General features: G+C 37.8%; 1 protein-coding gene across 4 annotated transcripts in view; it reads left to right on the top strand.

Annotated features, from left to right (window-relative positions):
• The window catches only part of EEFSEC (eukaryotic elongation factor, selenocysteine-tRNA specific), a 122,753-nt gene that overhangs the window by 38,301 nt on the left and 56,725 nt on the right, over nt 1-27,727 (top strand). For all 4 annotated transcript variants that reach the window (XM_069027717.1, XM_069027720.1, XM_069027718.1 and 1 more), the window contains exon 4: nt 437-601. In XM_069027717.1, coding sequence (XP_068883818.1) covers nt 437-601 — 165 coding nt within the window. The remainder of the gene's footprint in view (nt 1-436; nt 602-27,727) is intronic.

The following is a 27,727-nucleotide window of genomic DNA, read 5'->3' as shown; positions in this document are numbered from 1 at the left end:
TACATAAGTTCATTTTCACAGAATCCAAAAAAGCTGAAGTAGCAAAACACACTATAAAATTGTACTTTGGGGGGGTGGGGTGGGAAGGGGGAGATGACACATGTACAGTTATTTCTTTTTCTCTTTGCTTTGCTGCAGTGTTTATATTGAGTTTGGCAGCAACTTTATCGCCAGTGAGGTTTTGCTAACCAAGCTAAATGTGCAGCACCAAATCTTTCTAAGGCAGAAAATCGAACTTTTCCTGCTGTTATGTGTGTGTCTCCTCCATGGCACACACAGTTAATTTGACATTGGTGAGTTCTAAGCTCATTGGGAGATGCCTGAAATCAGTAAAATTGCAAGCTTGTTCAATCAATCATCTGCTTGCCTGCCTTCTGCTGTGTTGCTGTCATGACTTTTCACCCAGGCATGGTGCTGCTTTTATCTTTTTTTTCAGGTCTTGAAGTCTCAGGCTTACCTGCCATCAAGAGACCCCTCAGGACACTTCCTTATGGCAGTCGACCACTGTTTCTCTATCAAGGGTCAAGGCACAGTGATGACAGGGACTATTCTTTCTGGCTCTGTTAGCCTTGGTGACAGTGTGGAGATTCCTGCCCTGAAGGTGAGTCTCTCATTTTCATTCCCCCTGCTTTTCCTGATAGAGAGAGACACTCAACAAAGAAGAGTGTGTTCTCTTCCAATCTGAAATTACTCAATTATTCTCAATTTTTATTTTTGTACTCTATTATAATCCAGTTTATAACAGGAAGAGGCATAGTAATTTTTAAATAAGGCAGTGAGTAAGGTTACCTGCTCAATTATTTAGTTGGATAAAGACTGATCTAGATTAGCATGTTAGGCTTTCAAATTCAGAAAAGCAAGGTGGGCATGTTTCCAAGATGGGAAGCACCCAAGGACTGAACAAGGTTTGAGGGAGGTTACTTTCATTTGAGATATGCTGCAGTGGGAAGGTTTGCAAAAGAATCCAGGTAAGTAGGCTTCCAGAAATGTCTGAAAGCAAAGGAAATGACAAAAAGAGGGCATTGAAATGCTTGATGCACATTCTCTTTGTTTGCTGAGGCTTTAATTGATGTCAGCATGTTCTGAGAGAACTGCTGGGATGCAGTAGGTGGCTTGCTGCCATTGGGCTCTTTAGAGAGCCTGTAGAAAGTCAAAGAGACCTTTCAGTGGCCTTTGAACTGCTCAACTGTTGTTACTATTTAATTTTCTTAAAATATATTCATCCTTTAAAAGAAAACAAAGTGACTTATAGCTCAGAACATGTGAAATCTATTTCACAGATGCTGACTTGCACTAATCTGATTTTTTCCTTAATATTAATTGCCCAAAATGGATCAAGACTTGAGGAGTATTTTGCAGCTACCACTTAAAAGTGGACCCAGCTGATTATGTTCTGTGGGCAGGCAAGTTTTGGCCTAACAAGCCTGGATGGGACTCTTTCGATGCTGCCAGTATTATCTACAAGTCATTTTCTGTAAGGACCTTACTGTTTCACTGAGTGAATGTGCTGGTTTGTCATTTTTGACTGTACTGTTCGGACAAGTGAAGGATTAGTGAGGCATTCTGATTTCACCTGAAGTATTTGGCTGATAGCTGACAATTCATTTCTGGCCAGCCTCCTCAGTGATCTCTGTGGCCATCTAGTTTATATCCTATTGTCCTCTGCATAGAAGGGATTTGTATGATACGTACTCTGTCACTTCTGCTTCCCCAGTGGAGCTCCTCACTGCCCATATTCTTATTTACAGCATGAAGCCTATTTTGGAGCCATGCTTTCAATTCCTGCAGGGAATATGCTTGCTGGGATTGTAGCTCTAGCTTCAGCCTCTCCTGGTCTCCACTTGCCAGTGTTCCTTCCTTTTCTGTTGTGTCCTGTTCTCAGTCCTGGGCCTGCCTATGCTTGGGGTCCAAAGAGGTACAAGTAGTTAGGAGTGCAAGGAGTGTGAGATGGCTCCTTCCCAAACAGGGCCTTGCATAGCGAGTTCACTGCTTTCTTTTTGGCATAGCACTGGCCAAACTTCCTGTCATTTTGTGCTCCAGGAGATGGGGGAGACAGGGCAGAGTAATTATTTCTTGCAAAGAAAGAATGCATCACTAGATTGTATCTCAAAATGACTATTCTGCTTTTCATGTACAGTCCAAGAATGTTTTGAAGAAATATGTTTAGGAGTAAGTCTGCTTTTTGAGAATCCATATGAAGGAGGAAATGACAAAAATATAGTGGAAAACTTGTAAATAGGTGTTTAAAAGGACCTTGGAAAAGGCTTTAAGTGTGACTTTTTTTAGTGGACTTTCTTCCCAGGTGACTGGGAAAGCAGTCACTGAAGTGACAGACAGTCTAGCAGATAAACAGATCATTTGCAAAGAAAAGCCAAATCACTTGGCTCTTATGGCATTGACAAATTAACAAACACTTCCCTCAAAGTTTTAGCTATTTTTCCAGTTGCTGTTAATGAATTAAACCTTCCTCTGCTATGTGTGAAATAGGTGTGTCCATGCCTCTGAATGATAATAGCGGTGGGCAGAGTTTTGTATTTTGTCACTAGCAACTTGTGGACATTCACCTTCATGTTGCACAGATATGGAAACCAAGGCACTGTAAAGGGAAGCAATGTTTCTAAGTTTGAGCTGTGTGTTGTACTTACCCCTGCCAGCATCATGCAGAGCTGGGTTAGGATACCTATGAAAGGTCAAACCTTTCTCAGGCCTACAAGGTAACGGAGGAAGCACATTTCACAACACATTGTGGTTTATGACTCTCTCTGACCTTTTTTTGCCCTGACCCAATGGTAACTGAGATTGACAGCTGGTACCCGCTGGGCATTTAGGGACATTACAAACCAGCTGCTTTTTTTAAATCTGAAGAACCCTCTCACCAAATGAAGTGGCATCACCTCCCAGTTCTACTAATGGACTTCGACATCTTTGACCGCTTGAACCTGCACAAAGGAGGGACACAGCAATTAAAAATAAACAGTGACATTCTCAAACGCCCATGCTTGCTCTGATTGAGGCTGAGAGCACCAGCAGTGCATGGATTCCTTTATGCTTTGCCTATGTAAATTGCCATCTGGGGTTGATTATCCATATAGCAAAAAGAAAAATTATATATATGTGTTTGGCAAAAAGCTTTGACACAGCAAACAGTTCACTATCCAATTGAGTTAGTACTATTTGCTCCTTAGCACTTGAAATCCACCTTGAAGAGCATGAACTTAGGATTTCTGCAGCAAAAACATAGTGTTGGCAGAATTCTGAATGTCACTTAAGATTATTTCAGTGGTCTTTCAATCTCTATAGTCTTTGAGTTTATAAACTGCAACAACTTGTGACACTTGTATTTCTGCTTTATAAAACTTACAGGAGTTTGAATAATAAGGATTTTTTGCAATTTAGTTTCATTTCGTTTTACTGATAGGTTTTTATTTTACTGATATCTAAAGTATATGTTGTTTAGAGATCTTAGTTCAAGTGAGAATGAATGTCAAACTCCAATGCTGCTGGGTCTTGCCATAGCACACTTTAACTGAAAAGGAAAGTGTTTTCTTTTCAGTGGGGGAAAGGTATCTTTTGCCTTCCTTATCCAGGTGAGAGGGGAAATCAGAGTTCTTGATTCTATCTTTGGATTTCACAGTTGCAAGCACATTAGAAATACTGGAAGATTGGGTGAAACAAAGACATGCTAACATATCATCTAAAGATGTTTTAGGGCACGGAAAATGTTCCAGGTTGATTTATAAGAATCACTCCCTCTTAAGAGCTGTGAAAGATTGTAGAAGAGGTTAGGTCTGAATTGGGTGAGGAGGCAGAGAGAGATGTGCACAGCTCATGGATCTGGTTATCCTGAAAGTGTCCATTTGGCATTGCCTTTCCTGTGATCAGGGGCTGTGGGTGTACAAGAGCCAGAGCACGTACATGGTAGCTAAGTATGAAGACCACTGCTGGGGCTCTATTTCAGGAATTGTAAGTAGTAGAAACTTTTCTCCTTGTCTTATAGTCAGGTTCCTGTCTGTCCTGTTTAATGAATTGCTGACAAATGCTGGAGCAGGTTGATGCAAGCTGAGTGGCTGGTGGAGGTTAATAAATGATTTGGAACCTCTGTAAAGTCCAGTGTGCTGCCATTTCTACTCCGGGTGTGTCAGAAGTTGTGAGTGTGTTGAAGGCTGAGTAGCTGTGTTCCTGCTGAGTGGATACATTCATGTTTTTCTCTAGGGGATCATCATGTGGGGATTCTCACTCTGTGCTGAATCTGAATAATATATCTGGTGTTGTACGGCACAAAGTTGTTTCTTGTGTAATAAATCTCATTAAAAGGAAAGAGAAATATTCTTACCAGCTCCAACCTTGGCCATCCTGGAGGTTGGCAGTAGCCAGTTGCCATTATCAGTGTAGAGCATCTCAGTCTCAAGAGTTGCAAGCTCATTTATGAAATGCTCCCCTCGTCTTTGGAGAGTAGTCATATGGATTGTTTCAGTACTCAGGTGAACTTTCAAAAGGTCATGTGAGACTCAGATATGAGAAACGTGAGAAACTTGCTTCTGTTTATGTAGTCAGGTATCCTGGTAAATGAGAGTGTTAGTTTAAACCAGTAGTGGTTCTGTCTTGGCAGGAGCCTATTGACTGTCAGATTATACTGACTTCATGAACTTTCAAGAAGCATCCTTTTGTAAGTGTGATACTGAGAAGCTTCATGGTTTCATACACTTTCAACCATATGAAGAGAGATGTTTTCTTCTAAGCTTTTTTTGTTGGCTAGATAACCTTGGTCTGTGTTTTGGCAAACATTATGTAGGTTTTGTGGCTCATACAACAAAAAAATTCTCCACTGTCTGATAGAATAACTCAAATAGTATTTGCAAGACTGTTTCCTTCAAACCATTGTAACTATTAAAATTGTAACAGAGAGATCTGCTTTTGTCCATGTGAATACTTCAGTCAATCTGATGTCCCAGGACCTCTGATTAGTGGGCTTTAGTATATATATACATGTAGTAAGAACTAATTTTAGTTTATTTAAGGACTTTTATCAGAGTTGCACAGTTAAGCCTTGTCAGAGGACATTTAAATCTCAGAAAACTTACTTGGATCAAACCCCACTGAAGTGGATCACAAAGACATTTGTGTGCAGACTTTCATGGTGCAATCTTAAAGAAGTTTTTGCTTTTACCAATTTGAGCACTCTGGGCCTCCTAATATGCCCCTTCCAAATTGCAGTCAGTGTTGATTGCTTTTTGCACTGTGAATCAAGAGGACCCTTGCTGAATTTTCTGAGAGTCTGCATACTGTTTCTACATCTGTTTTTTCCTATGCTGCTTGGGTTTTTCTTGCCCAATACCAATATAAACAGCCTTTAAGATGCAACAGTTCCTCTGCTGGGAATTGAGTTTTGCTTGCCTTGAACATTTTCTTTTCATTGGAATGCTGTGAAGAAGGGCAGTTCAGAGAATTGGATTGGGGGAGAATCACCTAAATGTAGCTGCTAAAATTGTGAAAAGGCAGTTCATGGTGCATATTAAAAGATGAAAAAATGCAAGAATCTTAAATCCTAAAGCAATAAATTAAATGTATAAACATAATGTTATACATGCTGTTTAATTCAGTACAAGAATTAAACTGGTTTTTTTATTTGTCTGCTGCTTCTAAAGCATGGGTTGTGTTTTTTTGGAGATTTTCTTCTTTCCTAGAAAACATCAGTGTGAATCCTACTGGTTTTGCATCTGCTGTGGCATTACTTAAAAGCAAAATATGCAGGATTTGGCTTATACTGGAAAGTACTTTGCTTTCAGCATTTAGGATATTATCAGTTGTTTTGGAAGAACTAAAGTGCTCTGCACAGTTCTTTGTGGTTAAGTAAAGGATTAAAGACCTGATCCTGTGCCTGTGGAATGAAATTTAGATCTGGCAATAAAAACTTCTCAAATCTTTTTGGCTTGATCTCTTAAGAGAATAAGAGTAGCAGATGCTGAGCTCTTTCTGAAGATCAGTTCCCTCATTTTCAAGTATGGTTTTGTAACTTTTTACTGTGTGGTTTTTTGGTTTTGATTTTTATTTCTGTTTTAGTTCACATTTTAAAAAAACCAAACCAACACCAAACCCTCAAAAAAAAAAAAAAAAAGCCAACACAACCTCAAGCGAAGCACAAACCCTGTTTTAAGTTTGTATTTAAAACCATACAAAATTTTAGAAAAAACTTCAGACTTACAAAAAATCCTCCGGAATACAAATGTTCAGGAAGAGATTTGTATGTTGCAATTCATTCACTACCTGTTACTGAAGTACAATGTTTAGTTCATATCGCTTGCAATTTTGTATTGAGTATCATGTAGGTACAGTAAAGTGAGGGAGCAAGATAAAGGACTTTGTGCATTAAGGTTTGTTTTATTCAGGACCAGGGATAATACATAATAGAAAGGAATCTTGATATGTATCATGGGGCTTTTAATTTTTTCCTACTTGGTCAGAGCAGAAGGGAAGGAAGCCAGGGGAGAGCAGCCAACCTGAGCAGTGCTAATCCAAACCATACACTGTATTTTCGGAGCTTGTGTGTCTAATGTGATCTCTGTAGGCAGAAAAGTGGCCTAGTCAGTGCTGGCCAATTAACTCTTCAAATACTGAAATTCATCTGCAGCTTTTCTTGGAGATCTAGGTGTACCCTGTGCTCCCTGCCAGATAGAGACAGTTGGGGTACAAGATCAACCATTGGGGTACTTTTTCTCATCCATTAGAAGGCAAAGAGTGAGTTTCTTCTTACAGTGAATCTGAAAAGGAAGAGATTTGTAACTTCTGCATTGCTTCTATCCATTTAAATCATCTTGAAATGACTGTTGAGATCAAAGCTCCACATGGATGTGCAGCATTGCTGGAAACAATACTGCTCTCCAAGGTAGACTTAACTTCTGCAGTATTTCCATGGCACTGCTTGCTTGTGCAGGGTTGTCTGCAATGCTGACTGGTAGTGGTTAATGTGTGAGATTCATTTGGAGTGTGGATTTTGTGCCATTGCCATGCAGATAATTTTGCCTTAATAGTTAGCTAGTGCAGAGAGCTGTTACTGCCTGAGAACTGGTATGCTCTTCAGTGGGGTTTAGAATGAAAAAATAATACAAGATGATCTTGACTCTAAATAGAAGAAAATACTGTGTGATGTGAATGTCATACTTTTATTTGATATCATGACCGATTTTCTTAGATAAGTCAAGTTACGTTTTTTTTCTGTCAAGATTTCAGTAAACATTTTGTCCCATGAGAACTGTTAGAAAAGCTGAAGAAAGTTGTGACAGAAATACAAGGTGGTAAAGAAACTGATCTGAAGAAGGAACCATTGTACTGACAGGAAAATTATACAGGCAGAGTTGTTCAGAGTTGGGTCTTGGCACTGAAGTGTGTGATAGTTCCACTAGTGACTGCATGTGCTGCCCCATGTATGTAGGCATTCTCCCCACTAATTTGCCACATTAGTGTCCTCCCTGGACTCCTGGAGACTGCTGGCAGATGTGACATCCTTGTGTAATCTCTCATGCTGAGTATTCTGTAGCTCTTTTGGAATTACCAACTGGGTTGCAGGATCTGATGGTAAAGCCTCTATATCCCAGTGCTCAAGTGTGCCACAAATGGAAAAATGGATGATGCTCTTGTATGCTACATGAGTGAGCAATTTGGCTATGGAATAGCAACATATGAGGATAAACAAATATGCAGGTTTGTTACTCCAAAACAAGGTTGAAAAGAAAACTAAACATCTAGTGAGCTGTTAAGATTACTCTTGACATCTAGATTTTTCTATATTGTCTCAACTTCCTTTCTCTGCTTACTCTACTTTTTCTCCTACCTGTTCTTTTTCGTCCGTTTCTAGCTTCTTTTCCAGTCTCAGAGTTTGCTCTTCAAAGTGATTGATCTTTTCTACTTACACCACAGATTGAAAAAACCTTTGTCTTTCTCCATTTTCTCATCTGCTGTTGCAATTTTAAGCCATGACTGGGATGCAGCTGAACAAAAAGGCACATGTTATCCTGGGACTTAGTAGGTAACATCTTTCCTGTTGAGCCATTGCAGCTCCAGGGATCAAGTGTTGTGTTCTTAGCTTTGTGTGCCCTGGGGTTCAAGATCAGTTTGAAACTAAGTTAATGGACATTGCTGTAGTAATCACAAGTTTCATCCAAATGCCTTTTTGTTTAACTTTATGGTAATTCCTTAAGGGAAAGGATGGCTGGATTGTGTTTGCATAACTTAAGCATTGCTGCTGCCAGGTCATTAACTTTATTTTTATTTCTTTTAATTTATCAGGTAGAATTGTTCTCAGTGCAGTTCAGTTGAAAGCAGACCCACATGCAGGTACACAAACTGAGCAGGAATCTTAGTGGGATGCTTGAGTAGTAATTGGGCAGGTAACCTCCTGTATGGTACACACAGCCTTCACATGGCATTCCTGCTGGAACTGTAATATTATGAGAAGGCTTAGTTAGGGCAGAGAGGAACTCTCATGTTTTAAATATTTAAATTCAAATGCTGGAGGCCTTGGCAAAATTTCAGTAACCAGAATGAAGGAAGGGAATGTCACCTCTCTTCTTCCTCGGTCATCCATACATAGTACAGTTCCTCATTTGATGGGGCTTTTAGAAGCAGAACATCTCAGCAAGTTCCACAATAACTAAGCTGTGGTCTGGATGTTATAAAGTTCTGCTCAGTTCTGGCCACTGGCAAAGAAAGGATCTGAATACTGAAAACATTGGTTAACCAATGCTGCTGAAAATAAATTTGACCAAGAGACAGAAGAAAGTGGATTAGTGCGTAAGTGCCCAGAAATCTCTATTTACTCTATTACCAGAATACTTTCTTGAAGTATTGCTATGACACCATAGCAAGTCCTCTGGATTTCATGCCTTGTACTGTGTGTTTCTGAGATGACTTCACTTAGAGAACTCCCTGCATTTTATTCTTTGATACCGCTATGAAAATTACATGAGAATTTACTTTGTTCTTTAAATGTTTATTCAGCTCATCACCTGAATCTGTCTTGTATGTCTGTGACAATGACATGAATTGTTGAAACTAAATGTAAGATGCATCTCTTCACTAAAATATTCCCATAACTTCATGTTATAATAGCTGGTACAGCTTGAATTGGAAAAGTTAATACTAGAGAGAGCCAATACTTACAGTATCAGCTGGAATGATATAATTAGTTTAGCTGCCCAGATAGTACTGTGATGAACATGATACAAATGCCTAGATACAGATTTTCATTTGCAGCTGTCTGAAATGAAAGCTACAAACTCCCAGGCTCTTCATGGGAGTAAAGATTAGCTTCAAGGCTTATGACGTAAAATTGGCTTCCCTTTCTTTCTCCTCTGATGAATAAATAATCAAGAATAAACATTTCACACTTTAAAAATAACAAGGAAAGGTCAAACAGCCTTTTAAAGAGTCTCTGTAGCTAATACATTTTTAAATACTAAAACTGTAGACTTAAAAATCGTCAGGTGTTTGTGAAAGTCAGATTTAGTAGTCAAGCTGTTTCTCTCTAGGCAACCTCTGTTTAAGATATATTCTCTCAATATATGTGTATAGGGTGTGTAATAGATTCTGCAGCAGAATGGCAGAGGTGGCCTTAATGCTTGTGCAGTTTGGGTGGCAGGAATCAGCCATGAGAACAGATTAACTCATTGGAATAAATTACCCTGGTGTATATATACACCTGTCAAGGTTTTTTCTTCAGCAGAAAGGGGATAGAGGTATGGAAAACAATTCAGAAATTTGTTTGTCATGTAAGTTTTGTGTGAGGCTTCAGAATGTCTAGAAGTTTTTCTGCTCTTTCTTGGTATTCCTCTAACTTACTTGCTTTTGTTTTCTTCATTTCAATTGTTGTGTTGTAGTTGCTTTTCCTTAATAATATATTAATTATATAATGAATTTCAATAGACTGTTATGCTAAGCATCCCTCGAGGGGGTTTTTCTCTGATGTGCAACACCTAGTACATAGGACTGCAAAAAGTTAAATGGTGGCTTAGGGGAAAAATATGTACTGTTACCAATCAGTTCATTTTTGAAATATGGGTATTATTCATGTGGTATTTTCTTGCCCAGTTGATGATGTTGATCCTGCTTGTGGAGATTAGCTGCCAATAATTTGAAGTCTTGAGGGAGTGAGGAATATGCAGGTATACCACAAACACTCAAAACCACAGAGAAGAAGGAAAGTTAGAAAATACATCTTTTTTCTAAAGGATTGGAATAAATGCTCAATAGGACTCAAATGTCCAGTTTGGCCTTGAGACAGCACAGAGCAACACCAGTTGGTTTTGTCTAAATGCAAATCTTTGTAAAATAAAGTAAAATAAAATAATGAATCCCACTGTAAACTATTTTGCATTCAGTTTTAGGAGAAAGTTGGAGTCAAGTGGTGATTAAACAAGAATAATGTTTTGTACATGTGTTGCTGTTTCAAATGTTCCTTTTCTGTTGCTGCCATGGTGCTCCTGTTTGGGCAAAAGTTGTTGTGTGTACAAAGTGTATTAAGGTGGCAAGGACTCTCATGTTAATGCTTCCTTCTGGTCTTGTCAAAGGCTGCTTGATTGTTTGAGCTCTAGAGGAGGTTATTAGATATCTTCACCCCAGGGTAGGTCTTTAATCACTTATGGGTGGAGGTGCAGAAGGTTCTCCAACACAGGATACAGAGCGAGGCCCCAACTTGTTCTGAGCCCTCTGGTGAGTCTGAGATGTTACATAAGATTGAAGTTCAACATAATTTATTCTGGTGTGTTAATATTTTTTGGGCATGTATTTCCATAAATAGTAGGAAAAGTGGAAAATTCCTAGGTTGTTAGAAATCACAGTGTATGCTTTCCTTTCTTGCAGAAAGGACTAACAGATTAGTCAAAAGTTCTAAAATACAATTGTGGTCAAACACTTTTTTGTAGTACAAATTTTTTTTCAGGTCTTTCTTACTTGTCTTTGCTTTGTTTTCATCTTCACTTTTCCTGCCTACTCATCCTTTCAGAGGAGGTTGTTGAACTTCCATTTTTAAATCCGCTTTCCAGATGTGTGATCCGTGCAGGCAGCACATCCCTGTTTGTCAGAGCTGAGATCACAGGCTCTGGCTGCCCTTCTGGAGAGGTCCTTGGAGATTTTAAAATCTTTGGGGCAGGGGGGAATTTTTTTCCCAATTTGAGATTTACTATTAGGAATAGAGAGAATGGGGTTAGTAAGAGTAAGGAGAACATGTTTAGGGAAGGCAATTGTAGCTTCAGCAGCCTCTACCTCTGTAAAACATGTATATGCTGAACTGATTTGGGAGATTTTTTCCAACATTGAGGTGTTTTTTCTTAATTTTTAAAGGGATGTTTTTGGCAGTAAACAAAGCAGTGTTTTTAAAAAATGACAGTAATTCTCTAGTAAAAGCACACAAATGAAAATGTGAAGGTAAGGGTTCTATTCACTGGGTTTGTGGGGGTTTTGTGGTGTTTGGTTTTTTGTTTGTTGTCGTTTTTTGTTTTTTTTAAATTTTCATGAGGATGGGGGTTTTGGGTTTTTTTGTTTGTTTTGTTTATTTAAATAAGGGTGGTTCTAATTCTTGTCTGAGGGTTGCATGTATTCAATATTGTCGAGGTGCTTTGACCGTGCATATATGGGGAGAGAGAAAGGTAAAGAAGTTTTTACGCCAGATTTAAACAGAGTAGGGAAGAAAACTTAATGCTCAGGCATAGTTTTGTGGTTATACTGTGACTCACAAGAAAGACTTAGTCCTTCTGACATGTACATTACAAACAGTTGTAAAAACATGCCATTAGATATCCAGAATGAGGAGTGGGCTGAGTTAATGTTATTTTGAATCCATAACGTTCACGTTTTCTGGCACAGTGAGTGTAAGGCTGCAAATCAAACATTGTATTACTGCTTTTTCTTTTACATGACTTTGTTGTCCCTGATGGACAGCATCCCTTCTGATCAGCTCAGATGTGAAGTTTTAATCCTGCCTTTCATTTGTTCTGTGTCATCTAGTGATGCTGACACCAACCAAGGCTTTTTATTTGAGTCAGGATTTAGATACACTTGGACAGAGAATGCATTGATGTGATTTAAATTTTTATAGTTATGTGCAGTGCTTTACAGTACACGTGCTGAGTTTCTTGCTGTTTTCCTACATATGAAGAATCAAATTTGCAGGTTAGATTTATGTTGAAATGTGATTATATTTAAGTTTTCATTAATGTCTCCCACAGTCTCAGTTGTGTGATGATAATTTTCCCCAGTGTGAATATTGTTATAAATATAGTTTTAAACCTATTGGAGCCATACCTGTATCTGAGCGTGGCCATGTAGAAATGAGTCTTGTATCTTCGTAATGTTTTGTGGACCATTAACATTCGTTGGTAATCTTTGTTCAGAATTTGGATTCCTGTGTTTTAAGTTTTTCAAAGTAGTGGAGTTCTAGGTTCAGCCTGGGATCTGAAGGAGACATTATAAACATTTAATAGTTTTAAAAGAAACTTATTAGAAACTACAATATCTGTGGCATGTGCTATATGTAAGAGGTTTTTTATATTTTCATTTCAGAAGAGGTTTGGTTTTTTTTCTAGAAAGCTATGAAGATGAGCCTTTTTTTGTGATAAAGAGTGAGCTCTAGGATCTGTTTCAGATTCTGTTTAATCTTAGCTTTAACCTAGTTAAGATTTCATTCTGTATTTAAATCCCCTTGCCAATGTAATTTATTCCATCTATTGTTTTTTTTACCTGTTTGTAAGTCAGATACTAAGATTCCAATAGGTTGATATAGAAACTAAGAACAGCATAAAGAAAAAAATCTTCTCCAAATGTAGCAAATGCAGCAAGTGGGATTTGGTTTGAGAGGCTGAGTTTCTCTCTTACACTGATAGTAACAGGAAGGTACTTTTCAGAGTGCACAGAGATGGCACAGCAAATTTTGGAAGTTGAGTGTGTTGGGTTTTTTGGTTTTTGTGGGGTTTTTTTTAGGGGGTGGTCGTGAGAGTGTGGTTGTTAGATTTTTCTAATATAGAAAGTAAAAGTTCAAGTCAGAAAGGAAAACAAATTCACGGAGATGCTGATTATCCCAGTTACCACTCAAATAATTTGCAGCCGTGAGAGCTCAGTGTTTATATAAAGCAGACTGCTGTGCTTTAATGATGGATTTAGTTGCTTAATTGTAAAAAATGGCCAATGAAGCATTGTAAATGTGTTTTATTTTGGGACTAAGACTTTCCCCCTGTTATATTTAAAGAGCACATTCGATGCATTTCTCATATGCAATTTTTCATGTGGCAGTTCTTCCTAGATTGAGTTTGTAGTGCTCTGATAATGATCAGAATTCTGCAATAAAGAAAAATAAATCAGAGTTGGAACAGGCAAATATTTGTGCTTTTGAACCTGCAGGGTTATTTTTTATCTTTTTTTATTTGTTCATAAATAAAACAAGCTTTAGTTTCTTTGAAGCAGACATCTTTCTGCAAATGGGAGAAGCTGAAACCAGCACAGGCAGGTGTTGAGCAAATGTCTCCAGTGAGCTCTCACAAGGGTTGTGTTATAGATTTTTGATTCTTTTTATTAGTCTGCTCAGAATCTCACTTCTCACGTTTGTACTTAATTGCTGGGTGATTCTGTGGCACAAACATCCAGATGTCTACCTGTTGTTTAAATCTGATTCCAGCCAGTCTTCCAAGCAAGACGTGTTTACCCCTTGTACATCCAAGGCTCACTCAGGTACCTTCTCCTCAGAGCTGGAATGTTGTTGCTTCAAGGTGATTTTAACTAACAAATTTACAAGACCACACACTTGGGGTATTTAGTTGTACCTTTTGAACCACACTTACAAAAATGTAGGTGTTCCAAAAGCATGAACATTTTCAACCTCATCAATTATTTTTAATATTAAAAGTCAGCAGATGGAGCCAAAGGCTTGTAGAAAAATGACTTGTGCTGAATGTGTATTAAACCACAAAGCCCAGTAAGTTTAACTAATAATGTTTCTACTAAAATTTATAACAGCAAAGCTATTTATTTGCTGCTAAACCTCATACTAGCATCCCTTTTTCATCCCCTTGTCTCTGTTCAGAGTGAGAGCTCATCCCTTCATGTACCAGGGGTCTAAGAAGACTAAAAAGAGTGAAGTTTCAGCAGGAACCTGATTTTCTTGGTAGATTTACATCTGTGTGATGTTTTCTGTGGCAGCGTTCACTACTTTATCAGAAAAAATGGTGCTATATTTTGTCAATATTTTTCCTTCTCCTGTGAGCATGGTAATTGGAATCCACTAGTGAGGGTTAGACTGGAATTCATTGCAACCTCATTTCTATTGTTGCATGGTTGGTAAGGTACTGGGGTTTCATGTTTTTCTTCTGAAATGACTGAAATAAGTAATTTCAGAAGAAATTTTGCCTTATATAACTTTATATAAATATATATATATATACTTTCATATTTGCCTTAGATAACCTGTCAGATTTGGTATTCTAATAGGCTAACCTTATGCTTTTTGTTAAATATTAGCATCCTTTTGGGATTTAAAAAAATATTTTCATAAAAATAAGGTGATGTGATGTTTTGTAAACAGTGTGCAATTTATCCCATTTTTATAAAATAAACCCCAAAGGCAATGTGGTATCTACCTTTTATAGGAAAAGGGAAAGGAAACTTTCATAGTTTTAAAATATGATATCCAAAGGGGATGCAAAAAATTATGATGGCTGAACAGAGAATGTTTCAGTGGTACAGTACTGTTTTGCCTTTTAAAAAAGACAGAAAAATGAAAATGTTAAGTGACTAATGGCAGCTGTTTTGTCAAACTTTATGTAAAAAATTTTCTCCTCTAAATCTAATTTTCTGAAGGAATATGAAATGTACATATGTTACACATGGAATCTAGAGCCAGTGGGATATAAATGGTATGCTTAAGCATTGCATGTATATTTTTTTTCTCATTTTTGTTTTACTGATTCTTGAAGCTCATTCTCTTCAGTGTGAAGCAAGGATCTCCTTAGAGAAACTTGGCTTACTGGCCAAGTTAAAAGCTTTTCTTATTTTTCTGTTTATCTTTGGCCTCATCTCTGTTTAAATTATCTTTCCTGCACTCCTGCTGTTGAAAGACAGTGATAAAACTTCCACCAGTTGTACCAACTTGCTGACTTAATTTCCTCTAAGGAGCATTGGCTGTTGTAGCAAGAGTTTCTAACATTGACATTTTCCTTTCGAATGATAGCGGTCAGTTTTTAGTTTCAGATTCACTCTGGGCTTATTCATAGGCTTTTCTAGTAGACATTTTACTTCCTAAATCTGTTCAGTCACTTCCAGTGAAATTATATTTTCCTTTCAAGCCCCTTGCATTGTGCTGAAAAACTCATACAGGACTGGGACAGTGCATCCCAAATTACATCTTTATTCAGTCTCCAAGTAACTGAATCTTGCAGTCTCACTGTGATATGAGTATCTTCTATGTTTACATTTACTGTGGATGAACATTAATGCATCTTTTAATACAGAGAAAATAAACTGATAACATAGGAAGGCACAGTGCTTTTTGTTGTATTGGACCTATGAGAGCTAGTGACTAGGATGAAAAAAAATCTGCAAATAAGGAAGCCTGATCATGAAGACGTACTTAAAAAAATCGGATGAAACTTTTAAAAAGACACTGCCTTCCCAAAAATCCCAACACCCAACCCTAACTATTTAGTTTCCAATAATGAAAAATTTTTGCATTTCTGGATAGGTTAGATAAGCTTCTTTGGACTGGATTCAGCCATCTCATTTTGTGGCCTGCACACTCTGGATTACATGTAATTTAAACTTTAATATAAAAAGAAAAGGTTCTAGCTTTCAGGACTTGGAAGGGAGTGACAGTTGCAGTTTTCCAGTCTTGAGTGCATACAGAGCATTTCACATGTGTAATCTTCTCCCAGTCTTGGAATGTTAATTTTGAAGCCTAATTGTGTTACTTTGAAATGTCATTGGCCATTTTAGGGAAAGTTGTCTCAGGAGGTGTGATTGGGCAGCTACAGTTCTGAGACCCAAAGGACAAGAAGTGACAGGTTCTGCGAGGAAAGAAATCGAGCAGAAGAGAGATAGATAGTAAAAAAATATGAAGGAAATGAAAAGCTGGGTTTTGGTGTGCTGCAATACCACTTAAAGAATTGTTCTTTACTCTGTGAAATACCTTTACGTGCCAGCATTAACAGGCTACTGTTTTTTCATAGGTTTCAAGTTGCCCCCATTACTTTTACTGAGCTTCTCTGCTTGGTGCTTTGCTGTCAGGTGCTCTTACGGATGGCTCCGGAGCTGCCTCCTCTGTTAAACATGCGTGTTGTAACCCCAGTCAGCCTATTTTTAAGGTTTCCTCATGGACCACATCTAGCTTCCTTTTAAAAGACCCATAATGGATTAAAATTATTTATAAATTGACAGCTCTTTTCTCCTGACTGATGCCTGTTTCCTTATCATTGATATTATAAGTGCCCAGAGCCGATATTTCTCCTATTTGTCAGAAAATATTCTGATAGCGTGTGTTCTAAAACAAAACAATAAATAGAAACACCAACAAAAGCAAAATCTCATTTTGTTCATAGTTCATCCTGAATCTTTTGGTAAATGTTGTATTAGCCAAGAGAATGCTGCTGAGCATTCTCTGTACCTCAGTGGTACTTGCACATCTCTGCACGATGGGCCAGTTCCCTTCCCTGAGTTGCAGTGGATTTCCTGTGTTTCTGTTACAGGTGTCTGTGATAACTTGGTACTGGAAAATGAGGCTGCCTGTTTTAAATAAGAGATTAATTTGCATAGGTACTCAGAAATAGTAAAATATGCTGATAATAGTTGTAATTTCTTTGGATCTTGATGAAGGTTTTAAAAATCATGTCAACAGGACTGCCAGTAGAAAGTGCCTGTGTGGAAAATATAGAAATATTTATTCACCTGATTACAACTGAAAGGTTTAGGCAAATAGAAAGATAATAGAAGATTAGAAGTGTTTAGAAGATAATAGTTTGTACTTCCATCATTTGAATACAGCTCCTGGCTGTCATTGTCAGAATACACTAGGTGTGCTTGCAGCATGTATCAGGAATTATTTCTTTTATAGTCAAACCTAGGGTTTTTCAAATTGGACAGCTCTTCCATAGCAAGTTAACAAATCCTTGAGAGGCAGAGAAGTCACAACTCTACGTCTATTGTAAATGCTTGTTGTATCAGAGGTGAGGGACCCTTTTCATGAGTTAATCAAAAAGACCTATGCAAACAAGCAGGAGGATTTTTTCTTCAGTCAGTCACTACAGTTACAGAGCCTGACATTGTTAGTGAACCTTCATGATCTCATAGGCTACTGCAGACTCTTGTGCACCAGACCCCTCTTAATAAAAACGTGAGGCACTGGATACACAAATTCATAGCAGCTGTCACAGCTGGGCTGTGGTGAAGTTTGGTCAAGACCCTTTGAACTTTTTATTTCACACTAATCCCATTTAGTGTGATCAATATAAGGACCTCCAGCTCCTAGGTCTGTTAATTAGGTGTCAAGTGTTGGGTTGGCCTGTGTCAGGCTGTAAAATACAAACACCGAAGAGACTATCAGTAGGGAAGTAAAGTGTTTATTGTCTGAATGTATAAGAGTGAAAAGTTGCCTTCCTAGCCTGAGATGTCCTTAGGGATCTTAAGGGTCTTTTGTTTCTCTCAGTAAGGTAATTGTATAGTTAAATATGCATTTTACCAAAAATAGTAGTGCAGTTAGGGGCTGCAGAATAATGTAAAAGATCTAGTTCTGCTAATAATTTGATGCTGGAATACCTCTTTGTCTACCTACCCCCATGCCTTTTCCCCTGATAATAAATACACTTAATTGCTCTGGTAACTATTTGTGTTGGGTTGCTTTAAGATGGGAGTCCTTTCTTGTTCTGCGCGTGTATGTCTAAAATGAAGTTTCTTCTAGGACTTACCAGTATTAATTTTAACTTATGCTTTGTAGCACTCAGGGAATAGACAGGATAACTTAGATCTTCATTTCCCCATCTCAAAGAATCTCAGGAGGTTTTTGAACTCCCCCATCTTTAGTTCTCTATCATTCAGGGAAGGGTAAATACGTAGAATGATATTTCAACTTTCATACGTTTTTGGGTTCTTTTATTTCAGTCTTTCAGTGACAGAAAGGACTGGGGAGTTGCGAGTAGTTTGTTTCATCTCCTTTGAAGAAAACCTAAAATTTATAATCCCAGATCAGACCTTTCCTATAACTCACGCAACTCATCCTGTTAACTGTTTTAATATATGGCACTGCTATTTCATTAAACAACATCCAGGAATAATTAGTTCAGCAACGATGCCTCGGAACAAAAGCCCTTGATTTCGTTTAACTTTATAAGTTGGTCTCTTTTGATCTGCAAGAACACATCTGGGGCCTTTAAGAAAGCAGAAAGAAAAATATTAAATGTTTAGTAAGGCTGTTGGTGAAGGTTTCAAAGCACAGTAACCCTTTGGTACCATGATGTAGCTCAGAGGCAAAAAAGTGTGAATTTTTTATTTCATAAGCTATCACATAGCACCTCTGTATAGTAAATGCAGTTTTTGTTAGCTGATGACGACTACATTTTGCCTTTATGTCCAGTTTCATAAGAGGGAATATCTTCATTCTTTCCCCACTTTTTTTCATCCGTTTTTCTGACCTTTTACCCGCATTTTCCCTTGGCTGTATTTGAATGAAGTAATCAGGATCATTACTGTAAACTTGACATTTTTTTACCAGGTATCTCTGCATTAGAATTTATTTTTGCTGCATCAAACTTTGCACTGTACTGCTTTGTTCCTTTAATAGCTTACTGTTATTTGCCAAGGTGGTAGGGATAAATCCATTTTTTCTTTACTCTAGACTTAGCTGCTTAGATTTTGCAAATATCCGACAGTCCAGAGGATATAAATTTACTCATCTAATCTTAATCACTGTTACTGACTTGTAATAGAAAATTGCTTACCAGTTGAACTCTTTAAAATTTGCCACTAAAAAAATCCTGCCTCGAGGGAAAGCTATAAAGATTTTGTATGCCAGTTGTTTTTTATTTCGTAAACTAAAAAGTATGGTGAAAAATACACGTCTGATAGTAATTAATTCCTTTTTCTTTTCTTCTCCTAGCAAAGGTAGCCTTTGTTTTGATTGTAATTAGCAGAAGGAATTCACCAGGAGTAGCACCATATCATTTGATTTGTACTGCTGTGCGTGTTGTGCTTGCTTGTTTGCTGTATTGCACCCGAGTGCTGCTGGATTTATATTCCAAGCGTTTCCTAGAAAATGTACAAATCGTCACGATTAATGTTAACGTTTGCCATAGCTAATGAAGCCTACCAGATCTCTCAGTAATTATTCATCACCTTTGTTTCATTTTGTATAAATCATGGCTTCTATTAACAAGCTTGTTTTAGAGAAAGGACAGGAGAACTTCGTTCATGAGAAAGAAATGAGCAAAACAACTTTTTTCTTATTTCTCCCCTTGACCTGTCAAAATAGAAGTGAAGAGTTGAAAATATTATTTTTCATTCCAGGTTTTATTTTTAAATACAGCTTTATGTTCACTCTGTGTTTGTTTTCCTTAGTGAGCCTTTAACTCCAAGGTTGTGACCCAGTAATGACCTCCTTTTCCACTCTCAATTGCTTTTGACCTACTCCAATAAGTAAAAAGAAATAACCCAACAGAAGGGTAACCAGATCACTGCTACCACACCAAGGAAACAGGCAGGCTTTGGGATGCTCTTCTTTAATCTCTCTATCCACAGAGCCTTCATTTTAATTTGCAAAATTGAACCCAGATCGAGAGCAGTAAAGCCTGAATACGGTAAATATTCATGCCTCAGTGATCTAGAGTGGCTCCATTACATTTCAGAGATTGGGAGAATTACCTTTTGGATTATGTATATTCATGGGCTGATTTTTATTTGAGATATAATATTACTCACATTGGGCTACATGTCGCATATTCTATCAAAACCAGCCTTCTCACAAAGCTCCGAATGTTCCTTACACGTAAAAGTTTTACTTCTTTTCCCTATAGTTTCCTCCCTTTTATGCTTTTCAAAGACTGGTAGTAAACAAATTTCTTTTAAAGAAGAAGGGAAAAAAATGCCAGTAGAAATTCTTCTATAAAACCTTCAACCCTGTGTTTACTGTGATATATTCTTTTGCATGTGACTTTGAAGTCTTCAGATAAAAGTATTATTATTGTTCTAAACCTAAATCTATTTGGAAAAAATAATTCAGTTTGTTCTGTTGGAAGAAGAAAATTCCAGACAGACTTTCTTTAACCTATAATTTTGCATTGGTTTTGACTTTTTTTTTTTCTTTGAAAAATATTTTATTGAAATATTTTTGATAAGTTGCAGAAATTTTAATTGGAATGTAAATGTTAAGCTGCTTCTGTGTCATGGTTTTACTATGGGTCTGACATTCTCTGCATAGATACTTGCTACCTAAACTCACTTGGCATTATACTATGCTTTAAAAATGCATACTTTGTCATCTGTAGTGATAGGTGGCACAAGCACTACCACTTAATTTAGGACACTTGACATTTTAATATTCCTTTTTTGGTACCAAAAAAACCTGCTATGAGATATTTTAGTCATTTGGAGATGAAAGGATTATGGTAGGTGTCTGCCTTCTGCATCGTTCCACATATCTAGGGACTGTAGGGATCTATTCCCTACGTACCAGACATTTGATGTGTATGGCTCTTAGGCTCTTCTGGCCTGAGGACTAAAATGGGATGTGGTCCTCTCCTGGGTGAAAAGACTGACCCAAATCTATAAGAGGCAAAGCAGAGAGAAAATAAAAGTGCAGTGGGGCTTGGTACTCCTGCTGAATGCTGGGCAGAGGTGAGGGGTGGGAGCCAATGAGTGTGTTAAGGACATGTTTTACTGGGAAATGCTGCGAGGGTAATGGTGCTTGAGCAGCCCGATTGTCTTCTGGGGCAGAACACCCAGGCAGGAGGAGTCATGACCTGAGTGAGGTTTGGGCAACATCTGTCACAGCATTCTCGTGTGGCAGCTGGGGAGGGATGGGATGGATCAAGGGGCTTCAGTGTGAGTTAAAAGTTGCCTGGAGTGGTTGAGTCTATTAGGAGCTTTGCTGTGGATGAGGAAAATTGCTATAAAATTATAATAATTCTGAAAAATCAGCCTTTTGCTCTCAAAAACTGGGCATTGGTTTTCTTTCCTTGGGAATTTGGATCATGACAAATGATGCAGTTGAGTTTATCTGCGGTGAGGTGTAATGCCATGTTATATCACAAGGGTGACAAGATTACTGGAGTTTACCAAATAAATACTCCAGTAAGATAGCCTACGTGTAATACAGTGGGAATTTGATGGTTTACAGTAAATAATGAATTCCGGGCAGTTCAGTCATGAGAAGAAAATAAATAGAGGATAGTTTTTTCTGTTCAGTGAGATTTGTCCAGCCTACACATGGGATAGATTAGGTTCTGTTGAAAAAATTTGGGATTATATATTTAAAGGCTAGAGGAGACTGCTTAAGCACAGGTCACTTAAGTTTACCTGCAGAATCCTAATCTTAACACTTGCTAATTTCTGATTTGTGATTGTCTGCATGAATAAAGCATACATGTAATATAAATTAAAATTATGGTGTTAAAGCAGAGTAAGGTCATTGACCTGCTTCTTTATTTACTGGGTGCATAGTCATATTTTAGATGCTGAGAAAGGAAATAAGCTAAATGGATCCTCTTTTATATTGCTTTATTCCAGTGTTGCAGTGCAGGCTCTTCAGGCTACGGTGTTATTTTATCCAGAAGGAGGAATATGTTAAATAAAATCTGATAGCATGTGTGTGGTGTTACATAAGCACCACAGTGGTCATATGGTGAATGCCCTTATAAACCTCACTTTAAAAAAATTAAGTTAAAAGAATCATTCAATGAGACATAATTTTTTCTCCAGATGCTATAATCCTTTCCCACATGGAGGTAAGTGAGGCCATGGAGAAATAATAGATTCTAGAAATATTCAAGGTCTTTCAGAAAATTGCTACTAAGCCACATGATCTTGCTGCAACCCACAAACTTGGAATTGTTTCTGACTCTTTGAGATTTCTACTCTTTGTGGATGGTCCTAGCTGCTTTTGTGATGTTGGCCCAGGAGAGAAAGCTTTCCACAACCTGAGCAGTGGGCAGAGTTTGCATTGTGTAACTTGCTGTTCTATGGTGTGTTATTGACAGCTCCTGTATTATTGACACCTCCTGTTTTACCTCCATTTTATGCTGTTTTGAAATCTTACAACATGAACCACAAAGGCATCTCAGAGAATGTAGAAAATACTTGGTACATAATTTCTTAAAATAAAAGATTTTTTTTTTGAATATTTGGATGGAGGATGACTTTTTATTTCTGATGGCTCACTGTTGCTCTCCTGTGCCTTCACAGCCCATATGTCCTTTCAATACTTTCGAGCAGGAGTGGTTTGCCAGCTTCACTAAATACGTGGCTGCTTGCTCATCTATGGAATTTGGCTTTGCCATCCTCAAAAAGCAAAGAATTTGACATTCTTCATGTTTGGAAGAGAATTTATAAAAAGATCTGCTTACATGTAGGGAGCAGTTTTATGTCTGAATTGGAGTTTGCTTCATTTCAGTTGCTTTCATTTCAGTCAGCTTAAACACAAGCTGACTGAAAACTAAAAGTTGTGGTAGCCTTTCAGACAAGAGGCCAGTGTAGTCTGGTATCTTCTGACCACCAAGAGAGGATACTGGAAGAAAGAAAATGAGATACCTTATTCTTTATTTGAATTTGAAGTAGATGAATAGGGAGGAAGGAAGTTCTTGCTTTCAAAAGCAGCAGGTATGGGATGCATTTTGGTCCTGCACTTGGGAGTTTGCTGCTCCCCTTCTGCTTATAAAGATGGACTTCTGGATGATACTGAGATGGTGTTTTGTGTATTTGGCACTTTGTTACAATGTGTGGCCAGCTTATGCTTCTCAAGAGTGTTTTTTCTTGCTAGGGTGCTGATTCTGGCAGGGTTGCACTTGGTGTATTTTTAAACCTCAGGGCTGAAATGGTGCTTTCTTAGTTTCAGTTTATTCTTGGATAAACTTGTATTTATCCATATTCTTGGATGTAAGTTTAAAGATTCAGCTCTTAGCGACTGGGCTCTGAACTTGATTTTTATTTTTAAACTTGTTGGGGTCCTCAGTATTTGAAGTGGGGTCTTTATAATGTATGTGCAATTCTCCTTTTATAAATACTTCACTCGTAATCAGTATTTTCTCTAACATGTTATTGAGACTAATTATTTTAACTTTGCAGTTTCTCATCAGCATTGCAGGGAAGCATGGTTGCTGTATCTCATATCAGAAAGATGCACTCAGCATTGAGAGGCAGCAGGATGGCTAGGTTTTTATCTAAAGAAGCTATGAGCAATGGCATATGGCTGATAACTTAATGGAAGTTGGATAAATAAAGGAAAAAAAGGTCTGACATATCAGTGCAAAAAGTCATTAGTGGACTTTTTCTGTATCCTGTTTTCTATTAGTCTGTAGTAAACTGCTTTGAAAATCTTAGTGGGCTTTTCCTTTGGTCTTAAAATAATGGGTTCTCTTATATTGGATACATTTGTTTATCTCAAGGGCTGAACTGTTGGGTGCTTTTGATTTCTGTTTTGCGTTTTTCAGTCTGCATTTGAACACAAACGTTTTTCTCACCCTTTTTATGGTTCTTTACATAATGCTTTAGGAGCATTATTGTGATTATACAAATTAAAATTTAAAAAGGGAAGCAAATCTCTGAAAATGATGTAAGATTTCAGCATGAGGCTCTTGATTTATATGTTGACATATAATCAATTCCCCTGTGCCACAAGAAAACAAAATGTGAGTGAATTTCTTAGCAAAGTCTGTGGCAAGTTTTGTAATGGTAACCCAGGTTCTCCATGTTTACCTACATGGTTCACATGCAGTAAAGCCTGTCACTTTAAAGTTGCTCTCAATATTGTTCACTTTGTGTCTGAAGACCTAATTTTCCCACTGTGAGTGGATTGCTAAAATGGGCTTTGTGCAATTTTCATGGACAATATAAGACAGAAGTTGTTCTCCAGACAGCAGTTTGAGGACTAAAATGGGGTGCTTGAATTAAATGCAAAGAAATGCCAAACATACTTGCCATAGGTGGTCTTGGTTACAAATTCCTGTTGATCGGGACAGTGCTCTGAAGTATTTTACCTCATTCTGGTGGTGGTAGAGGTGTGGACTGAATGATCCAGCCCCAGCTCCCTGCTTGAAAAATCCATTGCTGTATAGCTAAAGAAAATATGTGAAAGCTTATAGCTTGTAGGGATCCCTTACATAGGGAAACTAGATATGCATAAGAGAAACAAATCTAATACTGGGGGTCAGTTGCATCCTTTTCAGTGCTTCTGGGTTTGTATTTTAAAGGCCAGACAAAACAAAGATGAATTTTACTTATGTACTTGAGCCTCTTGAAGAAAAATCCTACATTTGGAGTATTTTAAACCATGGGCAAATGTCTCTGTCAGTCGAGGTCAGAGTGAAATGGAATGAAATACTGTACTGATGTTCATGGTCTGCTCAGAAAACAGGAAATCAATGATTTAAAGCTACTCTGGCTCTTGTTATTTGATCCAGTGGGTGCAGACCAACTCCCTGATTCACTTCTCTACTGGTTCCATGTCTGACCTTTTGAAGGAGATGCAACTCCAACTCACTTTGGGTGATCTAATCCACCCCCCAGTCACACTCTGGCATTGTTCTGGTCAGATTCGAATTCCTACAAACTTTATGCTCTCGGAACAGAGGTTATGGTCAGTTAAGATACTGTGCTGTGTGCTCCTTTGACAGTTCTGGCACTGAGAACAGGAGGGGAAGAAAGGAATGGGCTTGAATGTGTTCTTTCTCTGATAGGTCTATGGAAACTTCAGGTACTATATTAGATGCTAATTAAAACAAATATAGATGGGCTTTTAAAATAATCTGCAGGGTCCTGGATAGATCAGCATGGGGTGGTGATTCTCAGTAGGTTGAGTGATGCAGTGTCATTTTCTCCTCATGCCTGAGGACAAGCAGACCTGTCTGAAAGCCAAACACAGCTACACCGAAATCAGGTGATTCTTAAAGCTTGGGGAGAGAGCACAGCCAGGATGTGCAGGGCTTCCCTCCTGGGAGAGAGCTGGGGGCAGCACAGATGACCGGCTTTGGTTGGTGGGGGGCGAGGTATGGTGGGTGCATCTTTATATGATTCTGCAAATTGTCAATGTATTTTAAATTAGGATAATGTTTTCTGAAAGAGAATTAGTCAGGATCCAAACTGTTCTTAAACTGGCATTTGAAACTGTGAAGACCATGAGCAAATGTATCAACAGGAGCCTCATTCAACACTGGAAAATACTTCTGTGTTCATACTCCACTGCAGTGTTTGTCCTACACATAGGAATTACAGCGAACTTTGTCACGGGAAGCGATGCTTTTCAATTGTATATTGCTTAATGTAGTTGAACACTGAGGAATGTGGCAGAACACACCTTATATTCTGCTACAAGCCAGCTCCATATGCCATGGTTAGAACTGCAAATCACAATTAAAAAAGATGAATCATGTGAAGTGAATATTTCAAAAGTACTTGTTCATTCTCCCTCTGATCATTGTTTATGGGCTGCATGTCAGATGCATCAATCCTAATCATTTGAGTTAATTTAAGAGGAGAAGAGTAGGCATAACACTGAGGAAAGTTTCATGGATGCCTAATTAAAAACAAAGATGTGTTCTGAGTATATGCACACCATTGTGTTTTATAATCACATTTTTTATTCTTAAACGTTATCTAAATTCTGTTAAAGATATTTCAGATTAATATATGTAGACTGTTTCTGTAATACTTTCATTCATCTATTTAGGTGGGTAATTTCTGAAAAATATTATAAACTGGAATGCTAATAATACAATCTTTGTGACTTCATTTAAAATAGAAAACTAGACAGTTCTCTTGTGCATCTTCTGTTCCAGTTTTGTTTTGAGGAGGGACACTGCTGGTAGATTCCTTAGTTCTTAACAGTTTATTGACCCCCTCCATGGTTGTAGAAGAGGAAAGATTTACTGCCAGTATTATCACATGTGAAATCACAGAATTCTTTTAAAATGGGTTGGGGTGGTATTTTTCGTATGGCAGTTTCATTTTTGTAGTGCTTGCGATGTCTCTGAAACACGTTTAGAAAACCTTGGGGTTTTTCCCTTTTACTTTTCTTCTTGGAGTCCGTAAGCATTACTTGTATTGCCATTGTTGCAACTGTAACAATGATTGAAACTGGAAAGGGAGGGGGAGTGGATGAAAGAAGGAAGGGGTTTGGGAAAGGTTTGATTCAAGCCCCTGTACTTCCAACCTTTAACAACACAATTATGTAAGTCAGTAGAAAGCCGGAGGTAGATGCTAAATTGTTTCTCTCCAATTTATCTATATGGGTAGTACTGCTGAGGAGGTTTAGCTGAAGGGGTAATGAATATATTTGAGGACAAAAATGCTTGAAACTGAAACTACCAGGTATTTACAATGGCCTTTTAAGTCTGTTTTGACCTTAATTAATATCTTGACAAACTATTTTGGTTCAGGCTTTTTTAGTGAGGGTTTTTTCCTCTTACATGAACATACCTCTTGATCTCCTTTCTCATATTATTTTGTGGATTCTTCGAGAATTCACAAGCATTGATGTGGTATTTGATTTTAAAAATGTTATAACAATAACATTATAATCTGTAAAAGGGTGTTTCTTTTGGTTTTGGTTAGCAGCCAGAGGCTCAGGGAACCCAAACAGTATTTGTAGTGGTGAAACTCATGGGTATTGTTAGTTGTATAATTATGATTTCCAAATGGAATACAAGGTTTTTGTTGTTTTTCAGAAGGCATGTAGCTGCTACATTTTTTCTTTTTTTTTTTTTTCTTTCACAGCTTTCTGTATATTGCCTGTGACCATTTTTTGCTGACTTATTTGGAGGCCTCTTTATATTTCAGTTACTGAAGGTTTTAGTTCAGCCAGAAGACTTTTTAGCTGCTCTTCTATTTTGATCTAAGTTTCTGCAATTTGTTCTCCTCTGAGTCTGGTTATGTTGGGAATAGGCATAGACAGATTATCTGGAGCCAAGTGAGATGTCCTCCATACAGAGCAGCAGGCTTTGTAGGAAAGGAGAAGGTGAAAAACATTGCTTTATTTCCACTTATGCATTGCAGCTAAGATGCAGGAAAAAAAGCTGGTATTATGAATTACTGAGTAAATAGCTCTGTGACTAAAATAATTAAGTTCCCTAGACTGCATTGAACTGTCCAACCTAAATGCTGTGCTCTGACACTGTGTGACATCTGAGGATGAAGCCCAGCACTGCTGAGTCCAGTCCTTTGGTTTGGCATTCTCTTCATCAGTGCTTGCATATTTTGTTTTTTTACTTTCAGGAGTTAGAAGATAAATGGGTGAGCTGGGATTAGAAGATGGGCTACTAAGGGACATGCAGTGGTTGGAGATTGATTGATTTAAGAACAGTTCCAGCTGAGTAAGAAAATACAGGCTTGAATGCTGAGAGTTGCACAGTAGCATTTGGCACAAACCTTTTTGATAACTGGGGAATTGATGCTAAGTAAAGGGAGATGGAAGAAGAAACTATACTGAGAGTTAAGATCTGTCCTAGCAATGCTGTTGTTCTATACACTCACAGTATAATCTATTTTATATAGATAAAAG

Source organism: Aphelocoma coerulescens, chromosome 12, assembly GCF_041296385.1.
Source record: "Aphelocoma coerulescens isolate FSJ_1873_10779 chromosome 12, UR_Acoe_1.0, whole genome shotgun sequence".
Taxonomy (NCBI): Eukaryota; Metazoa; Chordata; class Aves; order Passeriformes; family Corvidae; genus Aphelocoma; species Aphelocoma coerulescens.
Note: the sequence above shows the minus strand (reverse complement) of the source record. Positions and strands in the feature narration are given on the sequence as shown.